At 36.9% G+C, this 18465-nt stretch overlaps 1 protein-coding gene across 2 annotated transcripts in view; it reads left to right on the top strand.

Annotated features, from left to right (window-relative positions):
- Positions 1 to 18465, top strand: part of FMR1NB (FMR1 neighbor) — a 46908-nt gene that overhangs the window by 19241 nt on the left and 9202 nt on the right. For both annotated transcript variants that reach the window (XM_054545160.1, XM_002832214.3), the window contains exons 2-4: positions 795 to 914; positions 4331 to 4471; positions 6260 to 6356. In XM_054545160.1, the coding sequence (XP_054401135.1) occupies positions 795 to 914; positions 4331 to 4471; positions 6260 to 6356 (358 nt within the window). The remainder of the gene's footprint in view (positions 1 to 794; positions 915 to 4330; positions 4472 to 6259; positions 6357 to 18465) is intronic.

Raw genomic sequence — 18465 nt, forward strand, 5'->3', positions numbered from 1 at the left:
GGAGGGTAATTTGGACATATTCAAGAGCCACCATGCCTGAAGAATTTATCTTAAGTAATTTTTCATGAATATTTGCAAGTATATAAAGCTTCCATGATAATCACTGCAAGCTAATGATAATGTAATGATAATCATTGCAGTATTCTTTATAACATCAATAAATTGTAAACAACCTAAATGTTTTCCTATGGAGAAATTGCTAACTCAGTTATAATAGAGCCTTATAATGGAATTCTGTGACATTATTAAAGATAGTTTTGGGAAATATTTAATGCTATGGACAAATCTGTGTTACCCTCTTTTCTCATGTAGGAGGGAATTGTGTAAATAAGACTAAAAACCAGTTCTTTAAAATAGTGAGAAAGAAGGATAACGAAGGTTTTACTGTATGTAAGGCCTTGATTTTTGTCAATATATATGTAAGCCAACATATTTTCCGAGACTTTCTGTGATGGGATCTGATTTAGTTGGAATACGTACTGTTTTCAGCTCATCAGTTGATTAGGCCTCTTAATGCCGTTTGTCAGAGGCAAGTTTACTATTGTAAATCAGCTTACAACAATGGCATGTGTCAGCCTATAGCTTAAGCATTTGTAAATTTAACACTTTTTCAGTTTCACAACAAAATTGCATTCTGATTATTAATAATGCTTAAGCTGTTATGAGATGAAAGTATATTTGTTAGCTATTTGACATTCTATAATTAATTTAAGCAAAGGTAATTACTATTAAAGGGTCATTGAAAGTGATAAATGCTTTATATGTTGGGATTAATAATTTTACTTCTTCTTAAGGGCCCTCATATTTTGTGCTTCCAAATGGATGTATCCTGCGAAACAGTGAAAATGCTAATGGCCAATCTCTGGAAGAAGATTCCGCATTGGAAGCTTTGCTGAATTTTTTCTTTCCAACAAGTAAGTTCTTATTTGATTTTTTTTCCGCCTCTGATGTTCTTGTTTTGAAAACAATAATTAATTGTTTAGGAAGCAGTGTGGTGTATTGGCACTGGAGTGGGACAGAGCTGAGTTTGAATCCTGGCTCTGCTCTTTGGCTTAGGCAAGACAATCTCTCTGAACCTCAGTGCCCTCATCTTTGAAATGAAGATATTTACCACAAAGAATTATAAGGATGAACCGAGGCAATATTCATAAGCCATTTCATAAATGCTTGTTACTGTTTATAAAATACTTTTCCTTCGCAAATATCTAAATCTTTCACAATTTACCTGAATGGCATTGCCTGAAATCTAGTCACTGACCCAGTATTGTGAAATTGATGTCTTCTGTGGCATTAGTGAGGGTACTGTGTGACTGATGTTATGGAATATGCCAGATGTTTTCCCATCTGTTTTAATGATAGAAATCCCAGGTTTCAAGTCTCACCGTCTTTTTGTGATTCTGTATGTAATGTGTTTATCAAGCACATTATGACCCCTGAGAATTATTAACCACAAATAAACACGTTTCATTTTGTATAGCATGTGGTGCCCTTTCAAGAAGAAGCTTCATATAAATTGGAATATGTGAAGTACAAAGATAAAACTATTATGAAAAATCATGCAGAATTTATTCTAACAAAATTTGATATACTCTATAAGCACAAAATTATATCTGTTCTTCAATTCCAGGCCTTACCACTGAATTCTTTAGTGAACTTGAAAAAACCTCTTTATGTTTCTTTATACTTGTTACATTAAGTTTAAAATAGGCATCTACCAACGAGAATAGCAAAATAAACAAGTTCCTTAAATAAACTCAAAGTACTGCCATGGTCAAATTGAGTAAATAAAAAAGAAATCTGAGAAGGTGTTATGTCGTATAGGCTGAAAGAATGGTTTGAGTGCCAAAGTTAGTCGTAAACAACAACTAATGATGATTTAAGCTTTAAAGCTTATGAAAACAACAGATGTAAACGGTCACGTACTTACCTATAATAACTACATTGTACAGACACTGAAACCACCTGTAAAAATGGTTCGAAAAAGATATCTGCATTTCCTAAATATTTCTCCTACCTGGTGCAGGAAAGTAAGTCAAAATCAATTATATGAAGTAAAAATTTTGTCCAACAAAATAAAGTTGTTCCATTTTAACAGAAACATCTGACCTAGGTTGATTCAAAAAGTGATTAAATATTTATAAAATGTACATACTGTCTTTGAAGACAATAACTACAGCTTCATAAAAGGTGAAATATTCTTAACCAATTTATTTCTTCCCCCACATAATTGAAAATAAACACTCTTACCACTTAAGCATGAAAAAAAAGTTCGTTGTTTTGCCATTAGGCTACTATTTGTAAAATATTTATCTCTTGCAGATTAAAATGATAACCTGGATACACACTGGCAGGGAAGCTTGAGAGATCACCTGATCTTTCTCCCTTTGGACAAAATTATATACTTAAACCTGACAAAAAAGATTGTTCTACCTTTTTGATTCTTTAAAATTACCAATACCTCTTAGTAATTTGAGCCTGAAAGTTAATTTGTTTTTGTTTTTTTGAGACAGAGTCTCGCTCTGTTGCCAGGCTGGAGTGCAGTGGCACAGTCTCGGCTCACTGCAACCTCTGCTTCCCAGGTTCAAACAATTCTCCTGCCTCAGCCTCCTGAGTAGCTGGGACTACAGGCACGTGCCACCACGCCCAGCTAATTTTTGTATTTTTAGTAGAGACAGGTTTTCACCATGTTGGCCAGGACGGTCTCGATCTCTTGACCTTGTGATCCGCCCGCCTTGGGCTCCCAAAGTGCTTGGGCTCCCAAAGTGCGCGAGCCATCGTGTCTGGCCCGTGTTAATTTTAATATCTAGCATTAAGTCCATCAGATGCACTTAAAGCATAAATTAACAGATGATCTTAGAGATCATATAGTCTAGTCTCTTCTATGATTTAACCCTAACCCTAACCCTCTCTTTAGCATTTCTGGAAAGTGGTGTTTGAACAGTACCCATGGTGAGAAACTCAGCATGCAAGGAAATCCATCGCATCTCTGAGTAGTCCTGACTATTGTCACCGTTTTCTGGGTGTTTGACACCCAGAACTGAACACTTGATGCAATCCAACCTAGGGGAGAAGAGCCAGTCTGGGCCTAGCAGAATTGAAGAACAGATTACTTAGAATATAGAACAACAAGTAGGATAAACTCTCATGTCTAAAATGTTTGGAAAATGAGTATCTAGGCCAGTTGGTAGTGCATTAAATTTTTGATCTTGCATAAGTTACTTTGATCCTTTATTATTTTTAAAACAGAGGTTGTAAAACTCAGTTTGGGAGTTTGTTGCAAAGATTAGTAATAAAGTGTGTAAAGCAAGGTTCCTGGCCCAAACAGGTGCCTAAATAATGGTAGATATTATTATTTTTACCTTGGCTTCAGCAATTGCCAATCTTTAAAAAAGAGGAATGTAGTAAAATATACTGAGGTTAAAATTTGCATAAAACAATTACATTGTTCTTTGCTGATGTTGAAGTGCTTTAGTGATTATAAAATATCAGTTACTACTTTTAAGTTTGTAATTGTTGATAGTATAAGAGATCGAACCGAATCTATTCTGGCCTTAACACATAGACATACTGTGGAGGTTTTTCTTTTTGAATGAAAATCTGATATTGTGCTTTTTAGTTTGTATTTGTTTCTCTTATAAAGCAGGATATTATAGAAAATAAGCTATTTGAGTTTGCAAGTCTTTTAGATTCAGGTATGTACGAATTTATTGCAGTTGCATGAATCTTGGTGTTAATGCCATAAATCATTGCCTGTTTAAAATTATACAGTCATAATTTAAGGGTGAAACGAAGAATATTAAAATATATTATAGTGCCCATATGATAAGTGTTCACAAAAAGTAGGTCAATACCAGTGTATCACTTACTTTAGTCACTAGCAGCAAACTATGTAATTTTTACTTACATTCATTCTCATTGATGCATTCAATGAGTTTCTGTAGCTTAGTAACGTTAAGCCGCAGGATATATGTGGGATCATTTTAACAAGGGGTTAGTATTAAAAGCATTGGACCTGTTGTTATTTAGTTCCTTCTGTGTTATATTTGCATCATCACCACTCAGCTCATGATTTATTGTCCTTTTAAACTATCTTACCAAAGATTTTTTAACAACTTGTAATTTTCTGCAATTCACCTAGATTTGAAAATGTGATGTTAAATAACTTAGTGGTAACTTTTAGCTTAAGTCTTATTTTCTTTTAGCACCCATCACTAGTTGTATATGCCATTAAATGTTTGCTTTTCTTCTTTGTCTTCCAGTAATTATTTAATTAGGGAAAGTGGTAACTAACCATGCTGAATTCTCTTTCTTAAATTTCTGTTTTTTAAAGCTTGCATTCGGGGGGAAAATCAGGTGGTAAAGCCTTGTAATGAGCTGCAAGATCTTAATGAGAGTGAATGTTTGAGCCACAAATGCTGTTTTTCATCATTGGAGACCACGAGCTTCAAATGTTTTGCTCCATTAAGAGATGGTAAGTTATTCCTCTTTCACTTATTTCTATTTTTTAATATTAAATAAACAGATCACAGTGGCATAAGTTCATATTTGGATTTCCCAGCTTAATACTTAAATGGGACTCCCAGTCCTAGAGCAGTGCTCCTTAGAAGGTCCTGAGGCGGTCATGACTCTAGTCAGGAGCAGTTTTTGCTTAGCCTTTAGATGGCGACTTTGGTAATACAAAAATTAGTCTTACATTTTCTTTTGCTTTAGTCACTCTCTGTGTTTTGTCCAAAAGTTTCCAGGCTCTATGGAACCCTCAATGGCTGAGAGAAGATACCGGTTGGACATGCCTTAGCGTACTTTTCTTTGCCCAGCTTTTCCTCCTAGGTAGAATTCTTCCCATTTGTCTTGTCTTCATCTCAGTATGTAACAGTAGACTTGAATGTTTCTTGTTAAGGTCTGCTTATTAGTTTTTCCTTCTTGGGTATTTTTTGAGATAGCATCTCACTCTGTTACCCAGGCTGGAGTGCAGTGGTGACGTGATCACAGCTGACTGCAGCCTCGACATCCGGGGCTCAAGTGATCCACCTGCCTCAGCTTCCTGAGTAGTTGGGACTATAGACGTGCACCAGCAAGCCCGACTAATTTTTAATTTTTTTTGTAGAGACAGGGTCTCCCTAGGCTTCCCAGGCTGGTCTCCAACTCTTGGGTTCCAGCAGTTCTTCCGCCTTGGCCTCCCAAAGTGCTGGAATTTATAGGTGTGAGCCACCACACCGAGTCTTGTTCTATAGTTTTTGAATTAGGTTCTTCTGAATATTTTTTTCTTTACAAAGTTTTGAGAACTACATCGTCTGTTTTTGCTACCTTCATTTGGATAGTGGGGATGTATTTCCAGTTGCTCTCATGATGCATGGATTTGATATGATGAAACACTAACAAATACTACAAAAAGGATGCATGCAAAATAATATCTTAAGTTAATATAGTCCCTATTCAATTTACGGCTTTTTGTTGAACACGTAGGATTAATACTGGAAACTAAAACCTGATCATGAATATAATATTACAATTTTAACACTGTCACATGTTATTTGTAATTCATTTATCAGTTTGGTCTTTATATTATGTATGAAGCAACATTTGGTTCTTGCAGAGGAAAAAATTTAACTGTGACTTACAATTCCCCAATCACATTAGAATGCATTTTCCAATGAATATAAGACTAAAATATGCTTATTTCACCTGCGCATTCTTGATTCCTTGTTTAATTTAGTATTTTGTAATTTGGAAGTAAACCTGCAGCATCTGGTTATTCCCAGACAGTCTCCCATCCAAGCACTAACCAGGCTAGACCTTGCTTAGCTCACAAGATCAGATGAGATGGGGCACATTCAGGATGGTGTGACCGTAGATTAAGAAGCTATTTATTTACCAAGTTAACGGTTCATAGATTAATGTGCTCCCCAAGTGCTCTAGGATATACAACATATGGCCAAGAGAAAAAGCCAATTTAGGGCCAGAGGAAGAAATATATCGTATGCATCATAATAATCAATGATTGTACAAAAAGAGTAGGATCATTTTGTTAAGGCTTCATTAAGGGGTACATATTGAAAGTGTAGCCTTCAGTTGTATTTCAAGAACATTTCATGAACTCCTGTTCCTTATAAAGTAGCAAGGATATTTACCTGTCACATAAGAATACCTCCTCATTTCACTTTATTAACTGATAGCTTCTTTATAAAGACTTTATGAAAGAACTTGGATTTACTTCTCTTGCTTAAGTCATGAAAGTAACAGGATATAATTAAACCAACAGAGCCTAAACAGATGATGCGAATGTTTTGGCTTGGTGCAATCAGCCTGATCATCCTGGTATGTCTGCCCATTTGTTGCTGCTGTCTTTTCTGGAGGAGGTAGGCAAACATAAACTTTTATTTGCTCGTTGCTAAGTATACATGAGTATTTGTGTATAGACGTATTTATTAATATACTTCAGAAATACAGGGATTATGTTTGGGTTCTTTATGTTGAAAATATGGTAGCTTGGGAAAAACCTAAAACTAGAGTTGCCATAATATGTTTTTAAAATGCATGTTATCGGCCAGGTGTGGTGGCTCACGCCTGTAATCCCAGCACTTTGGGAGGCGGAGGCGGGTGTATCACTTGAGGTCAGGAGTTCGAGACCAGTCTGACCAACATGGCAAAACCCTGCTTCTATTAAAAAAAATACAAAATTAGCCGGGCATGGTGGTGAACGCCTGTAATCCCAGCTACTTGGGAGGCTTAGGCAGGAGAATTGCTTGAACCTGGGAGGCCGAGGCAAGTAGATCACTTGAGGTCAGGAGTTCAAGACCAGCCTGGCCAACATGGCGAAACCCCATTTCTATTTAAAAAATACAAAATTAGTCGGGCATGGTGGCACACACCTGTAATTCCAGCTACTTGGGAGGCTTAGGCAGGAGAATTGCTTGAACCTGGGAGGCAGAGGTTGCAGTGAGCCAAGATCACACCACTGCACTCCAGTCTCAGCAACAAGAGCGAAAATACATCTCAAAAATAAAATAAAATGCGTGCTATTTTATTTTTCCATAGATTTCCTTCTTGCATAGTATCTGTACATTCCCTTATCAAACAAACCCACAATTAGAAGGAAAAATAAATTAGCAAGCTTGGTGTGTGTGCGGTGGGGGTGGCTATTAACTGCAAATCAGAACAGTTCCTGGAAGTGTTAGTTTCCATTGAGTCATCTGCCATTGGTCTTTAATGATCATCTACCATTGGGTCATAAAGCATTGATCTGTCTTCAAGCCAATTGGAAACAAATTTCTTCTTAGCATCTTATACAAAATGTCAATGGACTACTAGCACGATGCTTCCAAGCTTTTTTTTTTTTTTTTTTTTATAGCTCCCCACCTATGGGGACAGAGTGGGTATAGAGGTACAGAGCACAGTCAGGACTAGAGTGAGGTGAGTGAAGTACTTAGAGCACAAAGTTAAGGGAAGCACTCACTCTCAGGTTTGTGCGCGTGCAAGGTCAGCATTGTCACTACCCTGAGAATAAGTACCTCCTTAAATTCTCTGATAAAGAGAAGGTGCCTGTTGAAGGTTAAGCATGTTTTATGTTTTTATTGAAGTTAATGTGGAAGTAGTAGTTGAGTTACCAGAATATGGTTTAGATTTCGCAAGAAGAGTTAGACTATATACACTACCTTACTTTTGATAAAGATCATCAAAGTGATTGGCAGTAGGAGTGGAATTTTTGACCCTTCCTTCTTCTCTTCAAAGGTTGATTTTGTATTAAAAAAAAAAAAACCATGAATAACAATAAAGTAACATTTGCTAGAAATTGGTGGCTAGGAATATACCATGAAATTTAGAGAGTTTCTAGGATTATAAGTTTGGTATGATAACTTCATATGGTCCCTGTGTTATACCTCTGCAAAGGAATTTTATGGGGGTGTTCAGGTACCCTGGATTTTTTTTCGCTAAAATGAAATCCAAAAGATTGTTCTCTGATCCTAATATATTTCCTTCTTTCTACATAATACAGACTGCTTGAGAAACAATGTGAATAAGTGTATATATTGGATACTATACATTTTGGTTTACTATGTTTTATTTATTTATTTTACTGTTTTGTGCAAGAGCAGTATGCTCCTTCTGTCATCTTGAGCTGACTATCATGACCCTTGGAGCAGGTAGCAGATTCATCTTGCTGCTTAGCTGAATTTCCAGGAACAATGATTGAGAGTGGATGGGCATTTTCAGCCTATTGTGGTAGGCTGATTTTAGAGGCAAGGAGAATAATTGTGTAAGAACGGGGAAATCCCATCCCTGATATCAAACAAGGAGCCAAGTGCAGGCCAAAGTCTGCTTTTGCAGGGCAAGATATCTCCTTAGAACGATTTCCATAACTCACTTTCTGTTCTCCATTTCAAAGAATAAAGAGATAGATAAAATATTAGGGTAGGTAAAATAAATAACCCATAAAAGAGAAATAGACACAGCAGTAAAATCAATATGTGGTGGCTTAAAAAGGAAAAGAAAGAAGCCAAACACAATTGTTTGTCTAAATCAGAGGTACCAAAAGCTATTATGACTACCTGCAGTAATGTGATTTGGGCCTCTTCTGGAAGACCTTTTTTTGCTCTTTCATCATTGGAAGATACCCTTAAGCTCTTCCTCCTGCTAAATCCTGTCTTAAACATTAAATAACTGAGAATTCCTTTAAGAAAGAGCTGTCATAGCTCTCCTCTGGGCCTTCGGTTGCAAGCCAAAACAAACAATGTTTTGGTATTCCCCAACCTCTGCAATTTGGACAGTGCCTTTTTTAAGGATCACCTAAGGAGCCAGCAACTGACAAGAGTTGGAGAGCTTAAAAAATGAGAGGCACTTTGGGAGGCCGAGGAGGGCGGATCACGAGGTCAGGAGTTCGAGACCAGCCTGAACAACATGGTAAAACCCTGTCTCTACTAACAATACAAAAATTAGCCGGGCATGGTGACACGTGCCTGTAATCCCAGCTACTCAGGAGGCTGAGGCAGGAGAATCGCTTGAACCCAGGAGGCGGAGGTTACAGTGAGCTGAGATCGCGCCACTGCACTCTAGCCTGGGCGACAGAGTGAGACTCCGTCTCAAAAAAAAAAAAACAAAAACAAACAAACAAAAAAAAGTGAAGCAATTTGAGTTGGTGGGAGAACTAAAAGCAGTGTAGGTGAAAAGGGTAATTACGCACCAGAGCCATATGTACTTCAGTTTTTGGCGCCTATGTCATTTTTTCCACTATTGACCATATTCATTCAATGTTTGCCTGTGCCGGGTATAACGGAGGATACAGAAATTTTTAAGACATAGGCCCTACTTTTAAGGAGCTTAAATCCACTTTAAAACAAATCCCAAGTGTGACTCATTTAAATTACAATATAAGATGAAAATAATTAAGGACTAAAATGGATGGTAGCAATAACTTACAAAAGTTTTGAAGGAGTGGGGATCAGGTTAAGTGGGAGAGGGCATGTCAGGCTTCATGGTAGAGGTGCCGTTTCAGGTCGATTTTGAAGGGGGACAGATTTGGAGTAGATAGAGAGGGGTCCTTTTCACAGAATTAATTACATTCAGATGGTGGTCTTTTCACTATAGACACCTTAATTTATTTCATTTCTGAGCAGATACAGCTTAATTTTGCCACTGGAAAACTCTGTAACTGAATCTCTAGTTTACTTCTACTTGACTTGAGTTCTAGTGTGATATGAACCTGGTACACAGAGGACTCAAGCCGGTTTGAACTGGTTGCACATACAAAAGGAAGCGGAGAGCATCAGTGAAAAACTTTCTAAGAATTTACTAATAGCCATATTAAACTAACATATAAGATGTGTTTTTGAAATTTATTGTGTCCTCAAGGTTATGTAAGATCTATTTTTATCCTCATTAATAGGGATCAGAAGCTTCATTAGGTATAAGTGTCACTAGTAGGCTTAAGCCTTTGCTTACAGGAGAAGGAAGGAAAAGATCAAGTGAATAGCGACAAAAGGAAGCAGGGGAGAGGAATTCTAAGGGGAAGAGAAAAAGGGAGGTGGCTGAATTGTTCTTATAACAGCTATTACTGTAGCCAGCGACAGTAGTCTCAAGTGCAGTTTCTAACTCAGTTTCTAATCTTTATCTGGTTTTAGATAAAGTTTAAATCTGTGTGTATATGCCATTTAAACATCTGTGGATTATATAGTGATATGATACTTGAGTGTGTCTGTAGCTTTGGTAAGGTGGAAAATTTAAACATAATACCATGCCTGTTAAATTCAGATGAAGTGCATTTTCATGTTCTTTTTCTTCCTATCAGATTGAATTTGTAACTTTGAATTAAGAAAGAATTCAGAACTCAGTCTGAAAATGACAAAACCGTGTTTTCTTTCAACTAATAAAATGTCTATTTTTTTTGAAGATTGTAGATCATCTGATACACAGATGATGTAAAAAGCACATCCCCCATACACTTTCAATGTTGCTACTTGCCAGATGGCTGTTACTGAAAATTTCTACATTTAGACAAATCCTGCTGCATGATTCTCTGTATTATAATCTGGTTTTCATTATGCCGGTAGTCTTAGTGCCACTTATTTTCTTACAATGGGAGGTAAAGAACTGGGAATAAATGTGTCAAAAACTGCCTAAAAATCATCACCCTTTGAATTTAAAAAATAGGCATTTACGTCCTTCGCCCACTTTTTGATGGGGTTGTTTGCTTTTTTCTTGTAAATTTGTCGGAGTTCATTGTAGATTCTGGATATTAGCCCTTTGTCAGATGAGTAGGTTGCGAAAATTTTCTCCCATTTTGTAGGTTGCCTGTTCACTCTGATGGTAGTTTCTTTTGCTGTGCAGAAGCTCTTGAGTTTAATTAGATCCCATTTGTCAATTTTGGCTTTTGTTGCCATTGCTTTTGGTGTTTTAGACATGAAGTCCTTGCCCATGCCTATGTCCTGAATGGTAATGCCTAGGTTTTCTTCTAGGGTTTTTATGGTTTTAGGTCTAACGTTTAAGTCTTTAATCCATCTTGAATTAATTTTTGTATAAGGTGTAAGGAAGGGATCCAGTTTCAGCTTTCTACATATGGCTAGCCAGTTTTCCCAGCACCATTTATTAAATAGGGAATCCTTTCCTCATTTCTTGTTTTTCTCAGGTTTGTCAAAGATCAGATAGTTGTAGATATGTGGCGTTATTTCTGACGGCTCTGTTCTGTTCCATTGATCTATGTCTCTGTTTTGGTACCAGTACCATGCTGTTTTGGTGACTGTAGCCTTGTAGTATAGTTTGAAGTCAGGTAGTGTGATGCTGGCCATCAGAGAAATACAAATCAAAACCACAGTGAGATACCATCTCACACCAGTTAGAATGGCAATCATTAAAAAGTCAGGAAACAACAGGTGCTGGAGAGGATGTGGAGAAATAGGAACACTTTTACACTGTTGGTGGGACTGTAAACTAGTTCAACCCTTGTGGAAGTCAGTGTGGCGATTCCTCAGGGATCTAGAACTAGAAATTCCATTTGACCCAGCCATCCCATTACTGGGTATATACCCAAAGGACTATAAATCATGCTGCTATAAAGACACATGCACACGTATGTTTATTGCGTCATTATTCACAATAGCAAAGACTTGGAACCAACCCAAATGTCCAGCAATGATAGACTGGATTAAGAAAATGTGGCACATATACACCATGGAATACTATGCAGCCATAAAAAATGATGAGTTCATGTCCTTTGTAGGGACATGGATGAAATTGGAAATCATCATTCTCAGTAAACTATCGCAAGAACAAAAAACCAAACACCGCATATTCTCACTCATAGGTGGGAATTGAACAATGAGAACACATGGACACAGGAAGGGGAACATCACACTTCGGGGACTGTTGTGGGGTGGGGGGAGGGGGGAGGGATAGCATTGGGAGATATACCTAATGCTAGATGACGAGTTAGTGGGTGCAGCGCACCAGCATGGCACATGTATACATATGTAACTAACCTGCACATTGTGCACTTGTACCATAAAACCTAAAGTATAATAATAATAATTAAAAAAAAGAAAAAAAAATAGCCATTTACATTTTCAATTTCCCATGTTTGCATATCTCATTATACTGTACAATATAATTAGTAATGTTATTTTGAAAAGCTTTATGCAGTAATTAGCAAACTGCTGGAAAGTTTGAAGTTCCTAGGATTATATACATCTGGATTCAGAGGAAGGAAATAAAATCTATAAATTTTGAAAAGTATGACTAGGCTCTAAGAACTTTGAAAAAATATGTCAGATGAGAATGTGAGCAAACTGGAACTCTGTTCTAACATGAGTCACTATAGGTTTGAAATTCATATAAAGCTGGTTCTTCTTGGACGCTGTTCATAGTAATTTAATTACTGAAATAATAAGAGAACCTCATTATGCGGATCATATGTCTGAGGTGTTCTCATTGCAAGGACTCCAAAGACAGCATTTTAGAGAACTCTGGCATAGTAGGTACTATTAAAAAGAACATTCTGTTGCCAAGTAACTAATAACTTCATTGCAAAATGAAGTGACCTTTTCTCAATTCCCATTCAATTTGATCTTTTTGTCACAGAGTACACTGTTGACTGCTCCCTTCTTGAAATTTCCCCCCCTTGGATTTCATTGTTCCTCTTACAATTTTGTTCCATCTCAGTCTGCTTTTCTTTGTTCACCCAAATGTGGTTGTTTCCCAAAGCCTTACTCTCATTTATCAGAAAATGTTAGAAATATATAGTAGGAAGAACATTTTAAAAGATCTGCGTTCTCATTCTGCTTTCGCCACATTTCGTGGATGTGTTTAAATTCTTTGAGTATTGATTTTCTAACAAAATTATAGTAGAGACTTGAGTTAGATAATTTCTATGGTATTTTCTGACCATAGTATTCCAAGAGTCTCTGGGTAAATTACTCTTAAATCCAAATCCTAAAATCCTCACCTCTACCTGTTCCATATTTCCAGTCACTCTCGTGAATTAGTTGTTTTATCAGCACCTCAAATGCAACATGTGAAAAAGTGAACTCATTTTCTTTTTCTCCTAAATCATCTCCCCTTGACCCTTCTCCATTCCTGTCAGTGATTTCTTTAGTTTCCCAGGCTAGAACCTTAGAGTCTTTGGTGACTATTTCTTCTCATTTATCCTCAATATATAATCTTTTCACTTACTATCCTTGTCATTTTGTTTTGTTTTGTTTTGTTCTTCTTTGGAATGAGTCTGGAATTTGCCCCTTCTCCCATTTTATTGTTGTAATTTAGTACCAGCCTTGAGTGCCTTTTCCCATTCTAGGCAAGTGGCTTCAGGAGAGGAGCGAAAGGGAACTAAGGGTAGCATCTAAAGAGCAAAGGCAGGTTTCAGAGCTGAGAGGTCATAATGATATATCTAATCCAAGAGATTCTTATAAGAGAGACACTATCTGAGATGTGGCTGCAAGTGGGGCTTGGAGGATGGCTAGGAGGTGGGTTCCAGAGAGGTTTCCTGGTACTTAAATAGGAATGTATAGCATTGGCCTTAGGTAAAGAGGAATTAAGGATACCTGCCAAACCAGTTTGGACATATACCTGGACTCCCAATCTACTCTCCCTCTAATCCAATCCATCCTGCAATGTCTTGCCAGACTCATCTTCCTGAAATATCTCTATTTCATTTCATTATATCATTCAAGAACTTCTAATGCTTTCAAGAATATCTGTGTTCTAGGCCTTCTGTTAGGTGCTGTGAAGGACAAAGAAGCAAATCAGATTATGTTCTGTGCTCTCAAGGAACACACATAGTCTATGTAATAAGGGACATATACAAGTATCCAAAGTAGAAAATCATTGTCTGTAAAAGAGGTACAGATAAAAAGTTAGCATGTAGATGGCTTCTATGGAAGTAAACTTGGGAATTTTTTTTTTAAGACAAGTTCTCGCTCTGTCACCCAGGTTGGAGTGCAGTGGCACAATCACGGCTCACTGCAGCCTCGACTTCCCGGGCTCTGGCAATCCTCCCACCTCAGCCTCCCGAGTACCCAGGACCACAGGCGTGTGCCACCACACCCAACTAATTTTTGTATATTTGGTAGAGACAGAGCTTCACCATGTTGCCCAGGCTGGTCTCAAACTCCTGAGCTCAAGGAATCCACCTGCCTTGGCCTCCTAAAGTGCTGGGATTACAGACAGAAGCCAACATGCCCAGCCCATGGGTCCTGGGCTTTTCTTTTCCTGGGAGAGTTTTATTATAGCCTTGCTCTCGTTACTTGTTATTGGTCTGTTCAGGTTTTGGATTTCTTCCTGGTTCAATTTTGTTAGGTTGTATGTGTCTAGACATTTTTCCATTTCTTCTAGATTTTACAACTTATTGGCATATAGTTGCTCAGAGTAGCCACTATTGAACCTTTGAATTTCTATGGTATCAGTTATAATGTCTTCTTTTTCATCTCTGATTTTACTTATTTGGGTATTCTCTCTTGTTTGCTTAGTCTGGCTAAAGGTTTGTGAATTTTATTTATCTTTCTTAAAAAACAACTTTTTGTTTCATTAATTTTTTATATTGCTTTCTTCATTTCAAATTTATTTATTTCTGCTCTCATCTTTATTATTTTTATTCTCCTAATTGTGGGTTTGGTTTGATTTTGCTTTTCTGGTTATTTAAGATGTATCATTAGGCTGTTTATGTGAAGTTTTTCCTCTTTTTGATATAGGTACTTATAGCTATCATCTTCCCTCTGAGTACTGCTTCTGTTGTATCCCAGGTTTTGGTATATCATGTTTCCATTATCAGTTGTTTCAAGAAGTGTTTTAATTTCCTTCTTAATCTCTTCATTGATTCATTGGCTATTCAGGAACATATTGTTTAATTTCCATGTGTTTGTATAGTTTCCAAATTTCCTTTTGTTATTGATTTCTAGTTTTATTCCCTTTTGGTGAGAGAAGATGCTTGTTATCATTTTAATTTTTTTCAATATTTTAGGGCTTGCTTTGTGGCCTAACACACAGTCTATCCTTGAGGATAATTCATGTGCTGGGGAAAGAAGGTGTATTCTGTAGCCATTGTATGAAGTTTTATCTAAATATCTATTAGGTCTATTTGGTGTACAGTGCAGATTAAGTCTGATGTTACTTTGTTCATTTTCTATCTGGAATATCTGTCCAGTGCTGACAGTAGGGTATTGAAGTCACTAGCTATTATTGTACTGGGGTCTGTCTCTATCTTTAGCTCTATTTGCTTTATGTATCTGGGTGTTCCAGTGTTGGGTGCACATATATTTACTATTGCTATATTCCATTGCTGAATTGGCCTCTACATTATGTGGTGACTGTCTTTGTCTCTTCATATAGTTTTGTTTTGAAATAGATTTTTTTCTGATGTAAGTATAGCTACTCCTTCTCTTTCTTGGTTTCCATTGGTATGGAATGTCTTTTTTTCATTCCTTTATTTTCAGTCTATATGTGTCTTTATAGGTGAAGTGTGTTTCTTCATATAGTTTTGTTTTGAAATATATTTTTTTCTGATGTAAGTATAGCTACTCCTGCTCTGTCTTGGTTTCCATTGGTATGGAATGTCTTTTTTTTCATTATTTTATTTTCAAGCTATATGTGTCTTTATAGGTGAAGTGTGTTTCTTATAGGCAACTGATGATTGGGTCTCATTTTTATATCCATTCAGCCACTCTGTGTCTTTTGATCGGAGAGTGTAGTCCATTTATATTCAGTGTTATTATTGATAAGTAATGACTTACTTCTGCCATTTTGTTATTTGTTTTCTGGTGGCCTTCTGGTCTTCTTCTACTTTCCTTCCTTCCTGTCTTCCTCTAGTGAAGGTGATTTTCTCTGGTGATATGATTTAGTTTCTTGCTTTTTATTTTCTGTGAATCCATTGTATGTTTTTTGATTAGAGGTTACCATGAGGCTTGCAAATACTATCTAATAACCTATTATTTTAAGCTGATAACAACATAACATTGTTTGCGTAAACAAACAATCAACAAAAAGGAAACTAATAAAAACTCTACCTCATAGTTTCATCCCCCAACTTTTAAACTTTTTATTGTTTCTGCTTATATCTTATAGTAGTCTATGTTTTGAAGAGTTGTTGCAGTTAATATTTTTGATTGGTTCATCCTTAGTCTTTCCACTTAAGACTAGTTTATACAACAAAGTTACACTGTTATAAGATTTTGTGGTTTTCTGCGTACATATTATTGCCAGTGAGTTTTGTACCTTCAGATGATTTATTATTGGTCATTAACACTCTTTTCTTTCTCATTAAAGTATTCAATGTAGCATTTTGTGTAGGACAGATCTGGTATTGATGAAATCCCCCAGCTTTCGTTTGTCTGGGAAAGTTTTTCTTCATGTTTGAAGGATATTTTCATTGGACGTACTGCTCTAGGGTGAAAGAGTAGTATGTCTTATTTTTCCTTCAGCACCTTATATATATCATGCTACTCTCTCCTGGCCATAAGGTTTCTGCTGGTAACTCTGCTGCCAGACTTACTGGGGCTCCATTGTATGTTATTTGTTTCTTTTCTCTTAGTGCTTTTAGGATCCGTTGTTCATCCTTGACCTTTGGGAGTTTGATTATTAAATGCCTTGAAGTTATCTTCTTTTGGTTAAATATGCCTGCTATTCTATAACCTTCTTGTACTTGTATATTGGTATCTTTGTCTAGGTTTGGGATATCCTCTGTTATTATTGCTTTGAACAAACTTTTACCCCATCACCTTCTCTACCTCCTTTTTAAGGCCACTAACTCTTAGATTTGTCCCTTTGAGACTACTTTCTTTTTAATTTCTTTTTAAAAAAATTTTTTTTTATTTTATTATTATTATACTTTAAGTTTTAGGGTACATGTGCACAATGTGCAGGTTAGTTACATATGTATACATGTGCCATGCTGGTGTGCTGCACCCATTAACTCGTCATTTAGCATTAGGTATATCTCCTAATGCTATCCCTCCCCCCTCCCCCCACCCCACAACAGTCCCCAGAGTGTGATGTTCCCCTTCCTGTGTCCATGTGTTCTCATTGTTCAATTCCCATCTATGAGTGAGAACATGTGGTGTTTGGTTTTTCGTCCTTGCAATAGTTTACTGAGAATGATGATTTCCAATTTCATCCATGTCCCTACAAAGGACATGAACTCATCATTTTTTATGGCTGCATAGTATTCCACGGTGTATATGTGCCACATTTTCTTAATCCAGTCTATCATTGTTGGACACTTGGGTTGGTTCCAAGTCTTTGCTATTGTGAATAGTGCCGCAATAAACATACGTGTGCACGTGTCTTTATAGCAGCATGATTTATAGTCCTTTGGGTATATACCCAGTAATGGGATGGCTGGGTCAAATGGTATTTCTAGTTCTAGATCCCTGTGGAATCGCCACACTGACTTCCACAATGGTTGAACTAGTTTACAGTCCCACCAACAGTGTAAAAGTGTTCCTATTTCTCCACATCCTCTCCAGCACCTGTTGTTTCCTGACTTTTTAACGATTGCCATTCTAACTGGTGTGAGATGGTATCTCATTGTGGTTTTGATTTGCATTTCTCTGAAGGCCAGTGATGGTGAGCATTTTTTCATGTGTTTTTTGGCTGCATAAATGTCTTCTTTGGAGAAGTGTCTGTTCATGCCAAGTCAATCCTAAGCCAAAAGAACAAAGCTGGAGGCATCACGCTACCTGACTTCAAACTATACTACAAGGTACAGTAACCAAAACAGCATGGTACTGGTACCAAAACAGAGATATAGATCAATGGAACAGAACAGAGCCCTCAGAAATAACGCCGCATATCTACAACTATCTGATTTTTGACAAGCCTGAGAAAAACAAGGCAATGGGGAAAGGATTCCCTATTTAATAAATGGTGCTGGGAAAACTGGCTAGCCATATGGAGAAAGCTGAAACTGGATCCCTTCCTTACACCTTATACAAAAATTAATTCAAGATGGATTAAAGACTTAAACGTTAGACCTAAAACCATAAAAACCCTAGAAGAAAACCTAGGCATTACCATTCAGGACATAGGCATGGGCAAGGACTTCATGTCTAAAACACCAAAAGCAATGACAACAAAAGCCAAAATTGACAAATGGGATCTAATTAAACTAAAGAGCTTCTGCACAGCAAAAGAAACTACCATCAGAGTGAACAGGCAGCCTACAAAATGGGAGAAAATTTTTGCAACCTACTCATCTGACAAAGGGCTAATATCCAGAATCTACAATGAACTCAAACAAATTTACAAGAAAAAAACAACCCCATCAAAAAGTGGGCGAAGGACATGAACAGACACCTTTTGAGACTATTTTCTAGATGTTGTAGGCATGTTTCATTGTTTTCTTTTTTCTTTTGTCTCCTCTGACCATTTTAAATGGTATTAAATGTATTTTAAAATAGCCTATCTTCAAGGTCACTAATTGTTTATTCTACTCGATCAATCTGCTATTAAAAAACTCTGATGTATTCTTCAGTATGTCAGTTGCATTTT

This window comes from Pongo abelii, chromosome X, assembly GCF_028885655.2.
Source record: "Pongo abelii isolate AG06213 chromosome X, NHGRI_mPonAbe1-v2.0_pri, whole genome shotgun sequence".
Lineage (NCBI taxonomy): Eukaryota > Metazoa > Chordata > Mammalia > Primates > Hominidae > Pongo > Pongo abelii.